General features: G+C 44.2%; 1 protein-coding gene across 3 annotated transcripts in view; it reads right to left on the reverse strand.

The window, feature by feature from the left end:
* Positions 1-23,670, reverse strand: part of ebf1a (EBF transcription factor 1a) — a 481,697-nt gene that overhangs the window by 224,469 nt on the left and 233,558 nt on the right. For 2 of the 3 annotated variants that reach the window (XM_063053692.1, XM_063053690.1), the window contains exon 8: positions 6,787-6,928. In XM_063053692.1, the coding sequence (XP_062909762.1) occupies positions 6,787-6,928 (142 nt within the window). The remainder of the gene's footprint in view (positions 1-6,786; positions 6,929-23,670) is intronic. The other variant, XM_063053691.1, reaches the window with a different exon arrangement.

Consider the following 23,670-nt stretch of genomic DNA (forward strand, 5'->3'; position numbering starts at 1 on the left):
CCATTTGGTCTGTCATATGTTGGATGACTAGGTTTATTAAATATTGGATGACTAGGACTGTAGCTATTGAATTAATAGATCTAAGCATATTAGACAGTTTGGTCTATATGAGGAAATGCAAGAAGTGTCAAGAGACAATGAGAGAGCAAGGCTAAACTTCAAGAACAAAATACGGTGAAAACAATTATTCTTCTCAGAAGAGATTAATTTTATTTAGGGTAATGTGATTATATTTTCATGTAAAGAGCTAACACCCCTAATGAGATATTTACATTTGCAATGAAGAGATGGAAAGATGTGTGGAGTGCTGATTTTTTTCCTGTATTAGAACTGATTGAGTTTGCCTTCTGACTTTGTAATGCAGAAGAGTTTGCTGTATTAGGTGATAGTGCAAGTCACTGTGAGTACACCATTAACAAATGGTCAGTCCAAACCGAAAATAAATATTAATGAAGAGGGCAAATGTTTTGGAATGAGGTGATATCATTTAACAAATTTAGCATATTACAGCTTACTCCAGTAACATGATTTATAGACTGAGTGCAACCATTTTGCACACGCCTCACTGGCAATAGCACTGCTGGTGTGAAAAATGATTTAAATACTAGCAAATCACTTGGCTTATTAATGTGTAATCATGAAGTCACTTCTAACATGAGTTCTTAATTTGCTGCAGGCTTGTAATTAATTAATTTAGGTCTTTTCCACAAAGATATTACCAGAACTTAGAGATCATGCTTATCAAGAAGGATTGAGCAAATCTTGTATCATAAAAGCAGAAGATAAAGCTGACGGAGTCTTCAAGAAATCAAAGGGTTTGAGAGCTTGCCATAACGAAAGTTCCGACACTGCTTGGAAAGTCCAGTGCTATTGTTACTAGTGCAATGTAACAAATCCAATGGGGATTTCTGGAGACTCTCCTCACTTCGAGTTATTATGATGTGGAACTTGGTATCATAAAGATTAGTTAAAGTGAATAGTTTAGATGTGTTTAAAAAGAAACTAGATATGGCTGATAGAAAAAATATAATGATGAATTGGCAGGCTTAGATGAAGTAGGACTGAAAGAAGCTTAGATGGAAGCTTCAGCAAGGAAGCTCGTGTGAGTAGCAGGTAAGAACAGAAAATGTATTTTATCTACACGGGTAAATTTAAAAGGTACAAAATTACAACACATTAAATGACATAAGAATGCAGGATCAGGTGATGTGTTGTAGCTGCATGTTGTGGGAGCTGGTGGACCCAAAGGTTCCCGGTGTCCACATCTGTAGCAAGTGTTGGTTGCTCGAGGAACTCGGCTCAAAGTTGATGACCTGGAACTAAGCTTCAAACACTACAATATATCAGGGAGAAGAAGAGCTAACTGGACACTGTGTTTCAGGAGCAAGTCACACCCATTAGATTAACTAGTTTAAATTCAATCTGTTTCCAGGGGCAAGAGGGTGTGACTGTGAATGAGGCAGGTAGAGGGATCCAAGAGGGTCCAGGAGACTCAAACCTTGAGCTTGTCCAACACGACTGCGACTATTTCTCCCTGTGAGAATTAAAGTGGTGCTGTAAGAAGGACGAGCAACTAAACCATGGCACTGTGGATCAAGGAGTCATTCCAGAGGGGGGAGGGAAGAGAAACGTAGTTATAATTGCGGACAGTATAGTCAGGAGAATAGACAACATTCTCTATAGTAAGGATCAAGAGTCCCAAAGGCTGTGTGGTCTGCCTAGTGCCCAGGCTCGGGATATTTGATCTGACCTGCAGAGGAACTTGCAGTAGGAGGGAAAAGATCTGGTTGTCACGGTCCATCTGGGCACCAAGAACTTAAGAAGAACAAGGAAAGGGGTTCTGCTGAGGGAATTTTAGCTGCTAAGGTTTAAATTAAGATGTAGAACCATAAACGTAATTATCTCTGGATTGCTACCTCAGCTACATACAAATTGGCACAGGGTAAATAACATCTGAGAGCTAAATGTGTGGCTCAAGGGTCACCCTGTCTCTTGCAAAAATGCCATCCCCTTCTCACAATTCCGCCGTCTCCGCCACAATTTCTCTCAGGATGAGACTTTCCATTCCAGGATGAGGGAGATGTCCTCCTTTTTAAAAGAAAGGGGCTTCCCTTCCTCCACCATCAACTCTGCTCTCAAACGCATCTCCCCCATTTCAAACACATCTGCTCTCACTCCGTCCTCCTGCCACCCCACTAGGAATAGGGTTCCCCTTGTCCTCACCTTCCACCCCACCAGCCTCCGGGTCCAACATGTTATTCTCCGTAACTTCTGCCACCTCCAACGGGATCCCACCACTAAGCACATCTTTCCTCCCCCCCCCCCCACTTTCTGCAGGGATCACTCCCTACACGACTCCCTTGTCCATTTGTCCCCACTGATCTCCCTCCTGGCATTTATCCTTGTAAACAGAACAAGTGCTACACATGCCCTTACACTTCCCCCCTTACCACCATTCAGGGCCCCAGACAGTCCTTCCAGGTGAGGCGACACTTCACCTGTGAATCGGCTGGGGTGATATACTGCATCCGGTGCTCCCGATGTGGCCTTTTATATATGGCGAGACCCGACGCAGACTGGGAGATCGTTTTGCTGAACACCTACGCTCTGTCCGCCAGAGAAAGCAGGATCTCCCAGTGGCCACACATTTTAATTCCACGTCCCATTCCCATTCTGATATGTCTATCCACGGCCTCCTCTACTGCAAAGATGAAGCCACACTCAGGTTGGAGGGACAACACCTTATATTCCGTCTGGGTAGCCTCCAACCTGATGGCATGAACATTGACTTCTCAAACTTCCGCTAATGCCCCACCTCCCCCTCGTACCCCATCCGTTATTTATTTATATACACACATTCTTTTTCTGTCTCTCCTTTTTCTCCCTCTGTCCCTCTGACTATACCCCTTGCCCATCCTTTGGGTTCCTCCCCCCCACCTTTTCTTTCTCCCTAGGCCTCCTGTCCCATGATCCTCTCATATCCCTTTTGCCAATCAACTGCCCAGCTCTTGGCTCCATCCCTCCCCCTCCTGTCTTCTCCTATCATTTTGGATCTCCCCCTCCCCCTCCCACTTTCAAATCTCTTACTATCTCTTCTTTCAGTTAGTCCTGACGAAGGGTCTCGGCCCGAAATGTCAACCGTGCCTCTTCCTATAGATGCTGCCTGGCCTGCTGCATTCACCAGCAACTTTGATGTGTGTTGATTGGTGTGGGAGATGTGGGTTTAAATTTGTGGAAGATTAGCACTAGTATTGGGGAAGGTGGAAGCTGTTCTGATGGGACAGGCTACACCTGAACTATTGATTCCTAGGGAATTGCATAAATATGACTGTGGATAGGACTTTAAACAAAATAGTAGTTTACGTTGGCACAGCAGCATAGTAGTCAGCTTTACGCTTTACCGTACCAGCAACGGGGGTTCAATTCCCACTGTCACCTGTAAGGAATTTGTATGTTCACCAGACAAACTGCCTGGGTTTCCTCCAGGTGCTCTGGTTTCCTCCCACATTTCAAAATAAGCGTACCTGTTGGTAGGTTAGTTGGTTATTGTAAATTATCCTGTGATTAGGCTAGGATTAAATTGGGGGATTGTTGGGTGGCAAAACTCACTGGATCGGAAGTATTCAATCAATCAAAGTGGGGGATGGGTTCAACAGCTTGGAATAGCATGGATAAAGTGAAAGGGAAAGCGAGCACGGGAGATGTTAAGGAGTTCTCCAGAATGCAAGATAAGATAAATAGTTTAGAAAGGCTGATGAATACAGCACCAAAGGTATTATATTTGAAAGTACACAACATACATAAAAATGTCGATGCTTGTAACATAGTTAGAAACTGGCAGATATGTCATTGTGGGTATAATTGTGTCGCAGTTGAAAGAAGATCACAGCTGCAAGCTTCACGCTCCTTGTATCAAAAAGACAAGCAGGTGGGCAGAGAGGCTGGGGTATCTTTGTTGGTAAAAATAAAATCAAACACTTTGGAATAAGTGACATATGATCAGATATTGTAGAATTCTGGTGGGTAGAGTTAAGAAACACCAAGGGTTAAAAGACCCTGATAGGTGTTATATACAGCCTTCAGAACACTAGCCAGGATGTGGAGTACGATTTACAATAGGAGATAGAGAAGGTATGTAGAAAGGGCAATGTTATGATGGTCATAGGATATTTCGATATGCAGGTAGATTGGAAAAATCAGGTTGGTGCTGGATCCCAAGAGAAGGAATTTGTAAATGGCTGCAAAATGGCTTTTTACAGCAGATTGTGATTGAACCCTGTAGGGAAAAGCAAGTCTGGATTGGGTGTCGTGTAATGGACCCAATTTGATTAGGGAGCTTAAGGTAAAGGAACCCTTAGGAAATGGTAATCATAATATGACTGAATTCTCCCTACAGTTTGAGAGGGAGAAGATAAAATTGGATGCATCTGTATTACAGTGGAGTAAAGTGAACTACAGAGGCATGAGAAAGGAGCTGGTCAAAGTTGGTTGGAAGAAGAAATTAACAGAGATGACAGTAGAGGAGCATTGGCTGAAGCTTCCAGAAGAAATTCAGAATATGCTGGATTAATCCGCTATAAAGTAGAGGAAGCATTCTAAAGGGAGGATGAGGCAATCATGGCTAGCAAGAAGTCAGAAACAGCATAAAAGTAAAAGAGAGGGCATACAATATAGCATGGAAGCTAGAGGACTGGGAAGCTTTTAAAAACCAACAGAAGGTAACTAAAAAAGCAATAAGGAGAGAAAAGATAAAATATGAAGGTAAGCTAGCCAATAATATGAAAGAGGATAAACAAAAGTTTTTCTGAGATTTATAAAGGGTAAAAGAGAGGTGAGAGTACATATCAGACCACTAGGAAATGATACTGGAGAGGTAGTAATGGGGCACAAAGAAATGGTGAATGAACTGAGTAAGTGTTCTGTATCTGTCTTCACTGTGGAGGACACCAGCAGTCTGCCAGAAACTCTAGAGCGTCAGGAGGCAGAAGCGAGTGTAGTCACTATACTAAGGAGATGGTGTTTGGGAAGCTGAAAGGTCTGAAGATAAATAAGTCATCTGGACCATATGGACTACACCCCAGGTTTCTGAAAGAGGTAGCTGAAGAGATTGTGAAGGCATTAGTAATGATCTTACAAGGATCACTGGATTCTGGAATGGTTCCAGAGGATGGGAAAATTGCAAATGTCTCTGCACTCTTTAAGAAGAGAGGGAGGAAAAAGGCAGGAAATGATAGGCCAGTTAGACTGACTTCAATGTGTTTGGTAAGATGTTGGAGTCCATTATTGAGGATGAGGTTTCGGAGTCCTTAGAGGCATACGATAAAATAGGCTAAAGTCAGCATTATTTCCTTAAGGAGAAATCTAACAAATCTTTTGGAAATACTTGGGGAAATAGCAGGCAGGATAGAGAAAGGGAAGTAGGTGGATGTTTTTACTTGGATTTTCAGAAGGTCCTTGATGAGTTACCACACATGAGGTTGCTAAACAAGATAAGACCCCATAGGGTTACAGGAAAGATACGAACATGGCTAGAAGATTGGCTGACTGGAATGAGCCAAAGAGTGGGAATAAAGAGGGACTTTTCTGGTTAGTAGCTGGTGACTAGTGATGCTCTGCAGGGGTGGACATTGAGTCCACCACTTTTCAAGTTAAATGTTAATTATCTAGACCAAGGAATTGATGGCTTTGTGGCCAGGTTTGCGAATGATGCAAAGATATGTGGAGGAGCAGGCTGTGTTGAGGAAACAGTGGATCTACAGAAGGACTTGGACAGATCAAAAAAATGAGTAAAAAGGTGACAATTGGAATACGGTGCAGGGAGAAGTGTGGTCATGCACATTGGTGGAAGAAATAAAAGTATAGACTGTTTTCGAAATGACGAGAAAATTCAGAAATTGGTGTTATAGAGCTACTTATGAATCCTAGTGCAGGATTCCCTAAATACTAACTTGCAGGTTAAGTCGTTGGTAAGGAAGACAAATTCATTTCAAGAGGACTAGAATATAAAAGCAAGGATGTTATGCTGAGGCTTTATGAAGGCATTGATCAGAACACATTTGGTATATTGTGAACAGTTTTTGGCCCCATATCTAAGAAAGGATGTACTGGCATTGGAGAAGATCCAGAGGATGTTCATGGAAATGATCCCAGGAATTAAAGTGTTAATGTATGAGGAATGTTTGATGGCTCTGGGCCTGTACCCATTAGAGTTCAGTAGCATGAGGGGAGAGACCTCATTGAAACCTACCAAATATTGAAAGTCCCAGATGCAGAGGATGTTTCCAATAGTGGGGAATCTAGGACACGAGGGCACAACTTCAGAATACAAGAACTGCGATGAGGAGGAACGTCTTTAACCAGTAGTGGTGAATCTATGGAATTCATTGCTACAGATGGCAGTGGAGGACATTATTGGGTGTTTTTAAAGCAGAGGCTGATAGGTCCTTAATTAGTAAAATTACAGAGAGAAGGCAGGATATTGGGGTTGAGAGGGAAAATAAATCTGTCATGATCGAATGGTGGAGCAGACTCGATGGGCTAAATGGTCTAATTCTGCTCCTATATCTAATAATCTCATAGAGTAGGCTTGGATCAGATGGAGCCAATGTAGTGCATGGCATGGGATTCTCGCAGTCACCTCAGTAAATCTTGCCTCATTTAACCCACAAAAATCTACTAGAAATGAGACATTGACTTTGGTATACTGAAATTCACAAGCATTCACAATCAGATGGCAAGGGTGGGGTGTTGGGGGATAGCTTTAATCAATGAAAGTGATGTGCCTACCATGTTCCAGATAAGAGGGCGTACCTTCAGAGGGATCGAGCCTTCGAGCCCTCCGACCATGTTTGGAGTTGTTGTGGACGAACATGTTGTCAGAAACAGCCAGAACGTGGCCATCCACATTCACCGTTGTGGAAACGACCACCTGTGGAGAGAAAGGCAAGGGAGGGTTGAAGGAATGTCTCGACATGTAAAATTGCAGTATCAACAGCAGAGGGTCTTTGGACCAACCTTACTTGTTCTGGAGAGAGACAAAAGTTCAGTAAAATCTATTGGAAAACAGTGCTTGTTCCTAAGGCAATGAAACAGAAATAAAAAGGAACTGCTGGGAACTCTCCAGAGAAGAATTACTGTTTCAAGACAAAGTCTCCTGCTTTTCTCTCCACAGACACTGCCTGACCTGCTGTGTATTTCTAGAAAGCTGTTTATGATGTTAATAAGAGTTCATTAAGACAAAGGAAGCACACCCAAAACACAAGCTGCAGAGCTGGCAGGAGGGTTGGCCTCTAAAATGACAAAAGAATGGAGACACAAGAGACTTCAGATGCTGGAATCTGTAGCAACGACCAGAAGCCGGAGGAACTCAGCAGGTCAGGCAGCATCTACGGAAATGAATAATATTCGTTGCTTTGGGCCAAGATGCTTCTTCAGCATCAACAATTTATTCATTTCTATAGATGCTGCCTGGCCTGCTGAGTTCCTTCAGCATTGTGTGTGTGTGCTGCAGTATTACAAAGCCCAAGGCTGAGAATGATCATTACTTAAATCCTGAAACACAAGAGGCTGTATATGTTGGAATATGGAGCAAGAACGAATCAAACTGCTAAAGAAACTCAGTGGATCAGACAGCATCTGCGGGGGGAGGGGGTGTGGGATGGTCAATTGATGTTGCGAGTCAAGATCCTTCATCTGAAATGCTGGAATACTTGCATTCCTCCTGCTGTCATGGACAGAGTGTCGCATAGCTCTCTGCTAAACAACTTCCAAGTGGACTCATTCATTCTGGGATCCCAGTTACAGAGCAGAAGCAGGCAAGAGAGAGTTCGGAACAGTTTGATAGGGTGACTCGCCACTGCCTTTCCCTTGTACCTGTGAGAGAACTTTGTATTGGACTGAGTCAGAAGTAGAAGATAGTTTCAGCAACATGAATTATAGACCTTATATCACAGGCAGCCTCAAGTAGAACAAAACTGAATTAAGGATGTGGGGCAATTAAAGTATGTTGAGGAACATTCGGGTCCCTGATTTGGCTCTTTTATTGTGCCATGAACTTCAGTGGGACAGAACAGGATGCGACTATACACAGCACATGTGCCACTTGTAAAGTGCAGACCTGTGTTTATTTAGTAATCCTCATCAATTTAGTTTTAAAGACGTGTGTTTTGTGTGCGATGTGGCCAATAAAGCAGTGTTCTGGGTCAATGCTAGAGAGGTCAAAGTACATCAGGCGCACGAAAAAAAAACGGATTGTGAAGACTCTGTGTGTCGAAAGTGCCAGACTTCATACGTAACCCCACTGTGATACTCAATCAGCACTCAATCTGTTAATCTGAGTGTAAAGTGAGACTGGCCTTTATTCAGCCTCAACAGAGATGATCCATCAACCTATCAGCAGAACACAATCAGAATTTTAAAAATCAACTGTGTTGAAAGTAAATCCAGCTTTTCCCCTTTTAAACAGATTGGCATAATATTTTATAATCAACCTCTGAGTTTTTCTCCCTAGCTTCTGCGTCCTAACAGGTAACATAATATCTTGCTGTAGCTAACTTCATACTAATAACTATAAACACAAGTGATTCTGCAGATACTGGAAATCTAGAGCAATGCACACAAAATGCTGGAGGAATTCAGCAGGCCAGGCAGCATCTATGGAAATGAATCAATTGTCGATGCTGAAGAAGGGTCTCGGCCCAAAACAATGACTGTTTATTCATTTCCATAGATACTGCCTGACCTGCTGAGTTCCTCCAGCATTTTGTGTGTGTTGCTTCACAGCAAATTGTGATCAATTTATTTTTTAACTGAAGTTATGACTTTAATAAACACCAGAAAGGCACTTTAATGTGGATTGTTATGGTGAATATTTGCTCCTTCAATGCACTCTGCTGCTGAGTCTCTCATCCAAATGCAGCCTACAGACTATTTCCATTAAGGGAAAGTATGATACCATAGTCATGGGGTCATAAAGAAATCCAGCACAGAAATAGGCCCTTCAGCCTATCAAGTGCACACCTAACATCAGCCACCCATATACACTAATCCTACATGAATCCTATTTTTTTTATTCTTCCCACATTCCCCTTCTGATTCTACAACTCACCTACAGAGTTGGATGATTGATTGAGTCACCTCAAAGCACAGCAAGTCTGTTCCCTTAGTTTGTAGCACTCACACACATTCCTCAGAGAAGGTGACAAGATTAATTATTAACCTCACACCAGCTTGCCACAAGGAAGTGTGGCCCTGCTGTCTTTAAGGCGAGATGTAAAATCAAGGATTCCCTCAGCCTTCTTCACAAAATATCCTGCAATACCGTCCCCAAGATCATCCGGTCTTAATATTTGATTCTGCAAATTGGTCACCATGTTTACAATATTTCAGGTTCAAAATATTGGGCAAGAAGCACTTGGCTACATGCTGAAGTAAAGAGTTAAAAGGTGGGACCCTAAACAGCATTGGTGTACAGAGGAATCTTGAGATCCAAGGCTATATCTCCGTGAAAGTGGCAACACAAGTATATAGAGTGGTAAAGAAGGTATATGGTATGCTTGCTTTCATCACTGGGGGCAGGAAGTATAAAAGTCAGGAAGTCATGTTGCTGTTGTATAAAACTACACTGAGTATTGTTTGCATTTCTGGTTGCACCATTACGGGGTTGGGGCACAAATCTGCAATAGTTGTACCCTCTGCTCATCCTGTCATGACCTTCCATCAGGGTTACAGCTTCATGAAAAATCCAGGCTGCGTGGTTGAAAAGGTGGAATCTCTGCATTAATCTATTGCATGACCATAAAGACGTGAGCATATCCCACTTGCGATCTCGACTCACTGGCATAACGGAAGCAAACCCAGAAAAGGAAGCAATAAGCTTTATGGTGTCAGAAGTATCAAACCCATAGGCTGACCCCTACTCCCCTCTGATTGCGTGACCAGGCTAAAAGTAGATCGCATCAAACATATGAAGAGGTCATTTGGCCCCACCACCACTCTAGGCTGGATTTTTCTGATTTATCTACCGAGTCCACTCTTTCCTCAGCCTCCTGTATTTTATTTCTTCTAACTCTTTTTAAAAAGTTATTAATCAATCTGGTGCTGTCACTGTTATTGTTACCACAGCAGCTTATTTGCCACTTTCTCCTCACATGGGCCTACAGATACTCAGAATTCTAATGCTGTTTTCTGTAACTCTGCATGTCATTCAGTATATAATGCAGGCACCTAAATCAGTATTTCCAATATTATTAGCCACTACCAGAAGCGCTCATAGTGACTTTTGTCAAAGCACACCAGGATGGGATTAGAGAAGTCCTTTGAGGCATGTTTCTGCTTGCAATCTCCCTATAAACAAATATCATAACAGCCAAGTTAATTGCTGGAGAATCTCCCAACTCAGGAGCTGACATCTGAAAGTGCAATAAACTAGGTGCTGTTTAATCCACCCATTATGCAGGCTAATTGACTCAATTCACAAGTATATTCCTTTTTTCATTATCGGACCTTGTCAGCCCTTTGCTAGCTGTCACAGAAAGAGCTTCGGCATTCGTGATTGATCATTGATAGATTGGCAGTCAGATTAATTTAATTAAAATTGCCTCACTTGAGAAATGAAAGACAAAAAGTAAAGTGCTAATAGGTTTGCTCTCATAATAAATGACTCACAGAGCTTTGCCCCATTTACTTTGCCTGAAATTCCCAAGCCACAAAGAAGGCTCTTGTTTTAATTGCATTGAGCTTTGCAAAGGCTTTTCGGTTCATAAGCAGCAGAATCTGCCTTCCAGTGATCAGCAAAACACTTACCCTGGGTCTCAAGCAAGCTAAGCTCCTCCCTAAGATTAGCCACGTGAGGCCACTTCCTCAGTTGTGCCAGCCAACTTTTCCCCCTTTCATTGGGAGTGCCACCAACAAGTTTGAGGTCAATCAATGTTTTCTACGTGGAACATCCCATGTACCCAAGGACAACTGGTCAAAAAGAGTGGGAAAAATGAGTGCAGCCAAAGATATGGGAGTAGATGGAGGCGTGACGCAGCACGCATAGCCTCTCTGGTGAAATGATGTCGTATTTGTTAAATAGGGGCCGTGCACAATTCTGATTTGATGGAGACAGCTGTGAGAGCACAGAGGAACATCTGGAGAAACTTCTGAAATGCCCGGTTCGCTGCCGCTGCTACTGTGCGATCGAGAATCTCCGGAGGGAAGGCCCCAAAATCCTCGGCTTTGCCTGCTGCTGGCGACTGAGGCTGGGATCAAAGTGTTCGGCAGAGATGGTGCTCAGTGCTCGGTGTCGGAGGGCTGGTCGGAGCTCGAAGTTTTCGGACGACTCAGAGTCGGACAGTGGTCGGGTATGGCAGGGAGAGTTTTCTTCCTTCTCCCGTCTGCGTGAGATGTGGGACTTTCGAGAGACTTTGAACATTTTTACCATGCTCACGGCCTGTTCTTCATCAAGTTACAGTATTGCTTGCACTGTTGTAACAATATGTTATAATTATGTGGTTTTTGTCAGTTTTTCAGTCTTGGTCTGTCCTGTGTTTCTGTGATATCACACCAGAGAAATATTGTATCATTTCTTATTGTATCATTTCTTAATGCGTGCATTACTAAATGACAATAAAAGAGGACTGCGTATCCTCGTAATCTAATCTAATTCTTGAGAAAACAGCAAGAGAATTAAATGTTATGGGGAAAACACAGGTAGGAGGACCACAGCCAAATGAGACATGACCTTATTGAATGGCCGAGGAGGCTTGACAGGCCACATGGTCTACTACTGCCCATATTACCTGTGTTCTTATTTCATATCCAATAGAACATAATAATAAATATATTTTTTTTAAATCATTTACTTCAAATTTGGTTTTTAAATGTCACTTACACTTCTTCCAGGTTTCTGATGCCAGCCCTCATCTTTGCTATGAAACTTTGCCAGGTATGTTTTAGTCTCCATACACACCTTGCTGTTGATAGTCACATTTCTACTGGTCTAGGCACCGTTCACAACTTGCTATAGATTTAGTTACCATCTGAGCCTTGCCATTGAATGCAAATGTGTGAAAAGCCAGCAAGATACTTGAAGTACTGTGCTCAGACGTCCTGCCCACCTATAGAAAGGATGTTATTAGGCTGGAATTGGTGCACAAGAGATTCTCAAGGATAAGCTGGAGTTATAAGGGAAGACTGGAAAGGCTGGGACATTTTTTTCCCTGGTGTATTGGAGTCTGAGAAGTATATAAAATAGATGTAGATGTCATCACGAGGGTCATGGATAAAGTAAATGATCACAGTCTTCCTTCCAGTGTAAGGGAGTCTAAAGCTGGAAGGAAAAGCTGTAAGGTGAAAGGGGAACAATTTAAAGATTACACACAGGATGATATTTATTTATTCAGAGATACAACATGGTAACAGGCCCTGTTGTTTTGTTGTTCGTCCTTCGTAGTCGAAGATGACCATGGCTTCAAAGTCAAATGGGAGATTGGTGGCTGTGGGTCCGGAGGTGACTGATGAGGCCAATCCGGGCCCTGAAGGCTCGCCCACATGTGGGACACAAGTGGGTGGGTGCTGTCGTGGCAGTGGATGCTGCTCGGGCCTTGCGCACAGCACGCTTTCGTTACGCCTCAATGATGCGCCTGACTTCAGCTGCACGGGCTCCTGTGGTGATCTTGCTGCGCCAAGCTGGACGGTCGAGGGCAAGCGTCTCCCACGTGTTGATGTCGACACCCAGGCCTTTGAGGGACGCTTTAATGCAGTCTTTGTAACGTTTCTTCTGCCCCCCGACTGAGCGCTTGCCCTGACATAGTTCTCCGTATAGCAGCTGCTTAGGCAATCGGCTGTCTGGCATTCTGACCACATGTCCAGCCCACCTGGCTTGGGCTTTCAGCAGGAAGGTGTAGACGCTGCAGAGCCCAGCTCCTTCCAGGATTTCCGTGTCAGAGACTTTGTCCTGCCACCTGATGTGGAGGAGTCTGCGGAGACAGCTCAGGTGAAAATGGTTGAGCTGTTTGGTGTGTCTGCTGTAGACAGTCCAGGTCTCGCTGGCGTAAAGGAGGGTGGTAAGGACCACTGCACAGTAGACCTTCAGCTTGGTGGTAAGACTGAGTCCTCTCCCCTCCCAGACGTTCTCACGGAGTCTCCCAAAGTCGGCGCTGGCTTTGGCAATCCTGTTGTTGACCTCAGCGTCTATATTCACTGCACGAGAGAGTATGCTGCCCAGGTAGGTGAAGTTGTCGACTACCTGGAGGTTCTGGCCCTTCACTGTGATGTGCGGCTCCTGGTATGACTTTCCTGGGGCAGGCTGGTACATAACTTTGGTCTTTTTGGTGCTGATAGTGAGACCGAAGTTGTCGCAGGCTTGTGAAAAGCAGTCCATTTCACGCTGCATCTCCTGCTCTGTGCTGGTGTTGAGTGGGCAGTCATCAGCAAACAACAAGTCTCTGATGACAGTCTCTTGCACCTTTGTAACTGCCTGCAGGCGCCTAAGGTTGAACAACCTGCCGTCAGTCCTGTATCTGACGTGGATTCCCTCTTCGTAGTTACGGAAGGCATCTGTCAACATGGCAGAGAATACCATACTGAACAGAGTCGGGGCAAGAACGCACTTGTTTGATGCCATTTGTCACTGGGAAGGCCTCCGACTCGTCGCCGTCATCCAGAACTTTCACCATCATACCGTCGTGGAACAGACGACCACCCAAATTCCGTCGACTCACAGCTCGGGACCACCCTGAGTGATCGACCGGAGCCTCTCCACACGTCCGCGGTCTTCCTCGTCTCTCCTCCGACTCCCCACCAAAACTCAGTCCACAGTCATATCATACAGCATGGTATCCGAAAACAAAACGATACATAACCACCCATTCGCTAATAGAACCCTGTTATCTCATTTTAAAGTAAAACAAACTGTTAGCGCAAACTCTCTTCAGCATTAAAGCACAACAAAGCCGCATTCCCCAGATTAACATAACAAAGTCGCCATTTTAAATGTAACAAAAGAAAGACCCCGTACAGTTGTGACCAGGTAAGATCCTCAGAGATCCTGACACACAGGAACTTGAAACTGCTCACTCTCTCCACTTCTGATCCCTCTATGAGGATTGGTGTGTGTTCCTTCATCTTACCCTTCCTCAAGTTCACAATCAGCTCTTTCGTCTTACTGACATTGCGTGCAAGGTTGATGCTGTGACACCACTCCACTAGTTGGCATATCTCGTTCCTGTACGCCCTTTCATCTCCATCTGAGATTTTACCAACAATGGTTGTATCATCAGCAAATTTATAGATGCTATTTGAGCTATACCTAGCCACACAGTCATGGGTATTTAGAGAGTAGAGCAATGGGCTAAGCACACACCCCTGAGGTGCACCAGTGTTGATCGTCAGCGAGGAGGATATGTTATCACCAATCTGCACAGATTGTGATCTTCCAGTAGGAAGTTGAGGATCCAATTGCAGAGGGAGGTACAGAGGTCCAGGTTCTGTAACGTCTCAATCAGGATTGTGGGAATGTTGGTATTAAATGTTGAGCTATAGTCGATGAACATCATCCTGACATAGGTGTTTGTGTTGTCCAGGTGGTCTAAAGCCGCGTGAAGAACCATTGAGATTGCATCTGCAGTTGACCTATTGTGACAGTAGGCAAATTGCAATGGGTCCAGGTCCTGCTGAGGCAGGAGTTCAGTCTAGTCATGATCAACTTCTCAAAGCATTTCATAACTGTAGATGTGAGTGCTCGCAGGTGATAGTCATAAAGGCAGCTCACATTATTCTTCTTAGGCAGTGGTATAATTGTTGCTTTTTTGAAGCAAATGGGAACTTCCGCTCGTAGCAGTGAGAGGTTGAAAATGTCCTTGAATGCTCCCGCCATTTAGTTGGCACAGGTTTTCAGAGCCTTACCGGGTACTCCATTGGGACCTTCTGCCTTGCAAGGGTTCACTGTCTTTAAAGACAGTCTAACATCGGCCTCTGAGACATAGATTTCAGGGTTATCAGGTGCAGCAGGGATCTTCACAGCTGAAGTTAAAAGCAGGCATAGAAGGCATTGAGTTCATCTGGTAGTTAGGGTGTTTCAGGACGTGATAGAGTGAGAGGGATTAAAGAGGGAGAGGTGGCGTTACTAATCGGGAAAATGTCTTGGCAGTGCTCCATCGGTACAGACTGGAGAACTTGTCTAGTGAGGCATTATGGATGGAACAGTAATAAGAGAGGTATTACCACGTTAATGCAATTTAATGTGGATAAATGTGAAGTTATCCACTTTGGTGGTAAAAATAGGAAAACAGATTATTATCTGAAAGGTGGCTGATTAGGAAAAGGGGAGGTGCAACGAGACCTGAATGTCATTATACACCAGTCATTGAAAGTGGGCATGCAGGTACAGCAGGCGGTGAAAAAGGCGAATGGTATGCTGGCATTTATAGCGAGAGGATTCGAGTACAGGAGCAGGGAGGTACTACTGCAGTTGTACAAGGCCTTGGTGAGACCACACCTGGAGTATTGTGTGCAGTTTTGGTCCCCTAATCTGAGGAAAGACATCTTTGCCTTAGAGGGAGTACAAAGAAGGTTCACCAGATTGATTCCTGGGATGGCAGGACTTTCATATGAAGAAAGACTGGATGAACTGGGCTTGTACTCGTTGGAATTTAGAAGATTGAGGGGGGATCTGATTGAAACGTATAAGATCCTAAAGGGATTGGACAGGCTAGATGCAGGAAGATTGTTCCCGATGTTGGGGAAGTCCAGAACGAGGGGTCACAGTTTGAGGATAGAGGGGAAGCCTTTTAGGACCGAGATTAGGAAAAACTTCTTCACACAGAGAGTGGTGAATCTGTGGAATTCTCTGCCACAGGAAACTGTTGAGGCCAGTTCATTGGCTATATTTAAGAGGGAGTTAGATATGGCCCTTGTGGCTACGGGGGTCAGGGGGTATGAAGGGAAGGCTGGGGCGGGGTTCTGAGTTGGATGATCAGCCATGATCATAATAAATGGCGGTGCAGGCTCGAAGGGACGAATGGCCTACTCCTGCACCTATTTTCTATGTTTCTATGTTTCTATGTAACCTGCTGGGGCAGCCAAACTTCTCCATGATCTTCCACAAGCCTTCTCTGCTGACTGTATCAAAAGCCTTGGTTAGATCGACAAAGGTCACGAAGAGGTCGCTGTGTTGCTCCTGGCATTTTTCCTGGAGTTGGCGTGCAGCAAAAATCATGTCCGCGGTCCCACGTTCAGCACGGAAGCCGCACTGGCTTTCTGGGAGCAGACCTTGCTCAAGATGTTGGAGAAGGCAGTTGAGCAGGACGCGGGCCAGAATCTTCCCCGCAATCTTCCTTACAAGCCCAATGAACCTGCAACACCTAATTATAGCCATGTGACCAATCAGCCTTCTTACCCGTACGTCTTTGGAATGTAGGAGGAAGCCAGAGCACCCGGAGGCAACCCACATGGTCACAGGGAGAACATACAAAACCCTTACAGGCAGCGGAGCAATTGACTCAAGGTGGCGTCGATAAGTGACAATTCTTTACATGCAGCTCCAATGGGAATCATCAAATATTCACAATTAGGCCTACCTACAGCCAAACCCACAGTCACCGCCATGGATACCTCAATAAGGAGCATCATCTTAAGATGATTACAAAATCTATCAATCCTCAAAGTTGGTGGACACCAGATAATTGACTCAGGTCACAAGTGCAGTTTCCCTTTCAGAAAATGCAAGCAAGGAAGGTGTTCTGGTCTGCAGGCCCGAATGAAACACAAAGGACTGCCTTAGATACCCACTCCAAACCATCCTGCTGGTGAATGTACAGTCTCTGAAAAAAAAACTGAAGACCTCAGATCAAGATTGCAGTACCAGAGGGACATCAGTGACTGCTATATACATTATTTCATAGAAACATGGCTCACGTCTGCCATTTCATACGCAGGATTATAGCTCGATGGCTCACCATTCTCCACAAAGACAGGTTAGTTGAGTCTTTTAAAGGTTTATGAGGTGAGTATGTTTCATGATTAACTCATTGTGGCACACAGATATGACGCTTCTGTCTTAGTTTTGTTCATCCAGCCTGGAATATCTAGCAGTCAGTTAACATCATTTTATCTGCCGAGGGGGCTTTCCACTATCATCCTGGTAGTAGTAAACATCCCACCTCAGGTCAACATCAAGCAGGCACTGGGGATAGCTGAGCACCATGATCAGCAGTCACGAAACAGCACATCCTGATGCCTACCCAATCATTGCAGGGGATTTCAACCAGGCCACCTTGAGGAAGTCTCTGAACAAATATTACCAACATATCACCTATGGAACCAGAGAAGCCAGCACACTTGACCACTTTTATATCACCATCCCATGCCCACACTTTGGAACGTCGAATCACCTGGCAGTACTTCTACTCCTGGTGTATAGGCAGAACCTAAAAACCACAGAGCAGTGGTAAGGATGAAGAAAATATGATCAAGGGAGTTTGAACAGCACTTGCAGGACTGCTTTGAGTCGGTGAACTGAACACTTATCAAGGATTCATCAAGACCTCTGTGGGTGAGTGTGTGCCTTTGAGAACATACCCAAGCCAAAAGCCACAAATGAACCAGGAGATTCGTGGTCTGCTGAGGGCTAAATCTGTGGTATTCATGACCAGTGATCCAGAACTATACAATAAGTCCAGGTACAACCTACAGAAGGCTATTTCAAGTGCCATAAAACAATTCTTGTTGAGATTGGACTCAGAATCGGATGCATGTCAGCTCCGGCAGGGTTTGTGGGCCATTGCTTCCTACAAAGCAAAACCTAACATCATAAATGGCTGTGATGAGCTGAATGCCTTTTATGCTCACTTTAAAAGAGAGAATAAAACTACACCTGTGTGATTCCCTGCAGCATCTGGTGACCCTGTGATCTCTGACTTGGAGGCTGGCATCAGAACATCTTTCATGAGGGAGAACCCTCACAAGGCTCCAGGCCCTGATGGTGTACCTGGTAGGGCTCTGAAAACCTATGCCAACAACTGGTGGGAATGTTAAGGACATTTTCTATCTCTCACTACTGCTTCAAAAGGGTGACAATCATACCAATGCCAAGAAGAGCAGAGAGAGCTGCCTCAATGACTATCACCTAGTGTTACTCATATGAACTGTAACCAAGTGCTTTGAGGGGTTGGTCACGGCCAGTATCAACTCCTGCCTAAGCAAAGACAGGGATCCACTGCAAATTACCTATTGCCATTACTGGTCTACAGCGGATATAATCTCACTGGCTCTCCACTCGGCCTTGAATCACATGAACAATAGCAATATCTACATCAGACTGCAATTTACTGATTACAGTTCAGCGCTCAACCCAATCAAACCCTTAGTTCTAATTAACAAGCTCTAGAATTTGGGCCTCTGTACCTCTCTCTGCAACTAAATCCTCATCTTTCTCACTGGGAGATCATAGTCAGTGCGGACTAGAAATAACACCTCCTCCCCACTGACAATCAATACTGCCACACCTCAAGAATGCATGCTTAGCCCACTGCTCTATTCTCTCTACGCCCATGACTGTGTACCTAGGCACAGCTCAATGGCCATCCATAAATTAGCCAATGACACAATCATTGTTGGTAGAATTTCAAATGGTGACGAGAAGGCGTACAGGAGCAAGGTAGATTTAGTGGTTGAGTGGTGTCACAACAACCTTGCACTCAGTGTCAGTATGACCAAGGAATTGATGTGGACCTCAGGAAGGAGAAGTCAAGGGAACACACACCAGTCCTCATCAAGGTATCAGCAGTGGAAAGGGTGAATAGTTTCAAGTTCCTGGGATGTCAACATCTCTGAAGATCAATCTTTGGCCCACTATATCGATTCAATGACAAAGAAGGTATGAGAGCAGCTATACTTTATTCAGAGTTTGCGTAGACTTGGTATGGTCACCAAAGGCTCGCAAATTTCTACAGATGTACTGTGGAGAGCATCACCATCTGGTATGAAGGGGCCACTACACAGGATCAGAAAAAGCTACAGAAAATTGTAAACTCAGCCAGCTCCATCATGGTCACTAGCCTCCCCAGCATCAAGGACACCTTCAAAAGGTAATGCCTCAAAAAGGCAGCATCCATCACTAAGGACCCCCATCACCCAGGACATGCCCTCTTCTCATTGTTACCATCAAGAAGGAGGTACAGCAGCCAGAAGACACACGTTCAAATATATACATATTTGTTATTGTAATCTATGTTTTTATCACGTATTATGTAGTAAACTATTCTGATTCTGATTCTGAACCCATGTCACTGGCTGGAACAAGTTGCCAAAGAAAGCTGTAGAGATGGGCACAGCTACAATATTGAATGGACATTTGGACAGTTTCGGGAATTAAAAGTTAATTAGAGTTAAAAGGTGGGGGAGGGGAGGAAGAAACACAAGGTGATAGGTGAAACTGGGAATGGGAGGGGTGAAGTAAAGGGCTGGAAAGTTGATTGGTGAAAGAGATACAGGGCAGGAGAAGGAGGAATCTAATAGGAGAGGACAGAAGGCCATGGAAGAAAGAAAAGGGGGAGGAGCACCAGAGGGAGGTGATGAGCAGGGAAAAGGGGATGGGGAATGGTGGGAGCATTATCGGAAGTTCAAGAAATTGATGTTCATATTGGAGAGGTTGGAGACTACCCAGACAGATTATAAGGTATTATTCCTCCAACCTGAGTGTGACTTCATCACAACAGTAGAGGTGGCTATCCCAGCATGTGAAGACAGACTTCGGCGAATTGAGTGGACGAGACTAATGGAAGATCCAATGGTCAAGAAGGCGGTCTCCACAAACATCGTGGAACGTGTAGAGCAGGACCTGACACAGAAGACATCCTGGCCATCCACTGCGCCTAGTCCCATCTCCAGCCATATTGACTCTGTCTTACCACTAGATCCAGATGGGAATTGGGAAGAGAGAGTGATGCTGACACTGCGCAACTCTCCCTCACTTAAATCCAAATCACGCGCTAGTCTCGACACCATCAATAATGGTGTTGAGGTCCTCATCGACGTCAACGATGGACGAGCAAATGTCAGAGGTGGCCATGGGTAGACATATTGGAATGGGAATGGAAAGGGGAATTAAAATAGGTGGCCACTGGGAGATCCCACTTTTTCTAGCAGATTGAACATAGGTGTCCGGCAAAGCAGTCCCCCAATTTATGTCGGGTCTCACTGGTATACAGGAGGCCACCCCGGGAGCACTGGGCATCGTATATGACTGCAACAGACTCACAGGTGAAGTGTCGCCTCATCTGGAAAGACTGTTTGGGGCCTTGAATGGTAGTGAGGGAGGAGGTGCATGGGCAAATGTAGGACTTGTTCCACTTACAAGGGTAAAGGCCAGGAGGGAGATCAGTGGTGAGGGATGTTTGGACAAGGGAGTCACGTAGGGAGCAGTCTCTGCAGAAAGCAGCAAGTGAGGGGGAGGGAAAGATGTGCTTGGTGGTGGGATCCCATTGAAGATGCTGGAATTGTGGAGAATCATGTTCTGGACGTGGAGGCTGGTAAGGTGGTAGGTGAGGACAAGAGGACCCTATCCCTGGTAGGGTGGCGGGAGGATAAGGTGAGAGCAGATGTGTGTGAAATGGAAGAGATTCAGTTGAGGGCAGCATTGATGGTGGATGAAGGGAAGCCCCGTTCTTTGAAGAAGGAAGATATCTCCTTCATTCCGGAATGAAAAACCTCATCCTGAGAGCAGATGCAGTGGAGACGTTGGAATTGAGAGAAGGGGATAGCGTTTATACAGGTAATAATGGGAAGAGGTAATATCCAGGTAGCTGTGAGAGTCTGTGGGTTTATAACAGATATCAGTAGATAAACTGTCTCCAGAGATAGAGACAGAGGGATCGACAAGGGGAGGGAGGTGTCAGAAAAGGAGACCTTATATTCTGTCTGGATAGCCTCCAACCTGATGACATGAACATCGATTTCTTGAACTTCCAGCAATGCCCACCCCTTTTACCATTCCCCACCCCCTTTTCCCTCTCTCACCTTATCTCCTCGCCTGCCCGTTGCCTCCTTCTGGTGCTCCTCCCCCTTTTCTTTCTTCCACGGCCTTCTGTCTCTTTCACCAATCAACTTCACAGCTCTTAACTTCAACCCACCCCCTCCCAGTTTCACCTTTCACCTTGTGTTTCTCTGTCCCTTCCCCCCCCCACCCACCTTTTAACTGTACTTTTCATCTTTTTTTTTAGTCTTGCTGAAGGGTCTCAGCCCAAAATGTGCCTGTACTCCTTTCCATAGATGCAGCCTGGGCTGCCGAGTTCCTCCAGCATTTTGTGTGTGTTGTTTGGATCTCCAGCATCTGCAGATTTTCTCTTGTTTGTACTGGGTGTCAATATCCCTTTGGCCAAAGAATCAACCATCAGAGAAGAGTGGTTTCACGAAGCTCTGACAGAGAAAGGAACCAAAACCCTGTGCCTGTCTGTCCCAGTGATCCACAGCAACACTCCTCATCGGAAAGTATCCAGCAGAGCCTCAGCTCAAAGCCAATCAGCGGACGAGTAACAAATACTGGATTAAGGCCCATCATGAAAAGAAGTGTTTGTCTGGAAGTGTACGTTTGTTTGGTAATATTTCTGCAAAGGACTTTGGGAGATTTTCATCTGAGTCTGCATTTAAAATGCAAATTGTTACTTAAAGTTTTGTGTATCTGTGTGCGTGGACCTCTATATTTATTTGTTTGAATAGCCTGTTCAGACGGATAGCCACCTAAGAATAAATGCAAATTGGCCGATGTATGTCATGCTGGCCCCCAGAATGAATCAATTCCTTCAGGGGAGAAAGGAAGAACATTGTGCAGGAAAACAAAATGTAAATCAGTCTAAAATAATTAATCAATGAAACATAGCAATTAGTTTTGCACAAAAACTTACTTCAGCCCAAGGTGTAATAGAGCATTTGGTGCTCCAGGAAGGGATTGATTTGGTTTGGAATGGGAACTTAATAGATCACACTCTTGACAGTAAAAAAAAATCCATATATAAGTTCTTCCTTTCAATAACATCAAATGCTGTTTAAAATGAGAAAGCAAGAAGCCAGCACACATCCCCTGTTAGAGGAATACTTGTAACCCAATGGTGGATGCTTGAAACGCACTAACTGAGACAACAAAACATCTGTTTGTTTGACAGCTTACATGTGTTACAGTACTGAGACCTGACGGCATAAATTACTGCTTTAGTGTTTGTTGAAACTGACAGGCCACTGAAATTTTGAAGCTTTAGCTAAACACTTCAATAAGGTCCAAGTATTTTTTTCTTTACTTTTTCATTTGTACAAGCCAGTCATTCTCTTTACCACCAATTTCTAAGGTCATGCTAATTGACACAGTACAAGTAATTAAGCAGTAACTGTTCACATACTTGAAGACTCAACAACCATGGGCTTTTGCTAGTTTGACAGTAACGCTTCTTAGAGTCAACAGATCAGCAACCTTCCCTGGATCCAACCAAACACACAAGTGAAGTGCTGACTGTGGAACCAAGATAACAGTAAAAGTCATCACCATATGGAAATTAGTCTGAGTATTGAGTGGGAGTACTTATTAATTGAGCCATCGTATATATCATCCTGTGGACTCCCTGGTGGACCCTTGCCATGTCTGCTTGTCAAGAGTATTCAGCTAGACAAGTATTTCTTCACCGTAAGACTGAGGGTCCACAGTAAAAAGGATCTATTGTGTCTTACAAGTGACTTCCATTTCCTAACTACTTAAGAGCAGTCACATGCCTGCCAAGTTCCAATCTGAATGAGGCTAACATAGATGTGCTTTCAAACCTAGTTTTCTTGGAATGCTAATTAAAACCAGCACTGCATCTCTCTAGCAATTCAGCATTCGGCTTCTCTGGCTCATCCTTCTTTTCAAATCCTTCCGTGAACTGGTTCCTTCCATTGTCTTTTATCACTTGCAGCCCATTGCCCTCATTCTCCACCACCCCTCACTTCCAATACCCCATCATCAGTCCTCAGCTCTCCCGGCTCTCCCCACTACGGTCACTTTTCAACCTCACCAGCTCACCTTCTCCTATTACATTGCTCTGTAAGATTAAGCCTTTTTGACCAAGTATGAAATCACTAGACTTAAAATCTCATTTATCAGATGATTACATACAAATTAGGAGCAAGTGCTTGGTCCTTCCGGTCTGTTCCATAACTTAATAAAACCATGACTGATCTGATTTAAGCTGCACTCCACATTCCCTAATAACGTCTCCCCACATTCATACCAATAATTTAAATATTGTCTTCAAATATTCTACTTCCATTGCCTTCTAAAGAAGAGGATTCCAAACCATCTGAGAAAGAAGGTTTATTGCCTCATCTATTTTAAGTGGCGAAGCCATTATTTTTGGACGATAACTCCCCAGGCTAGATGCTCTCCATATCTAGGATATCAAGACCCATGATACTATTTGTTTCAAAAATCAGTGAGTGAAGCAGCAGCTCTGTGATGCTGCTGCAAGTAGATACTTTATTGTACCTGTAAACACATGTACATACTTATGCATATGACAATAAACACTACCTTTTGACTTTGACTTTGGTCAATAATCAAACATAACTTCCCCATTTTTGTACCCAATTCTCCTCACAATAAGTAGAGACCTTCACTCCGCTCTTGTGAAGTGTATGGGATATTTCATTATGTTGAAGGTGCTA

Source organism: Mobula hypostoma, chromosome 7 (assembly GCF_963921235.1).
Source record: "Mobula hypostoma chromosome 7, sMobHyp1.1, whole genome shotgun sequence".
In the NCBI taxonomy this organism is placed as follows: domain Eukaryota; kingdom Metazoa; phylum Chordata; class Chondrichthyes; order Myliobatiformes; family Myliobatidae; genus Mobula; species Mobula hypostoma.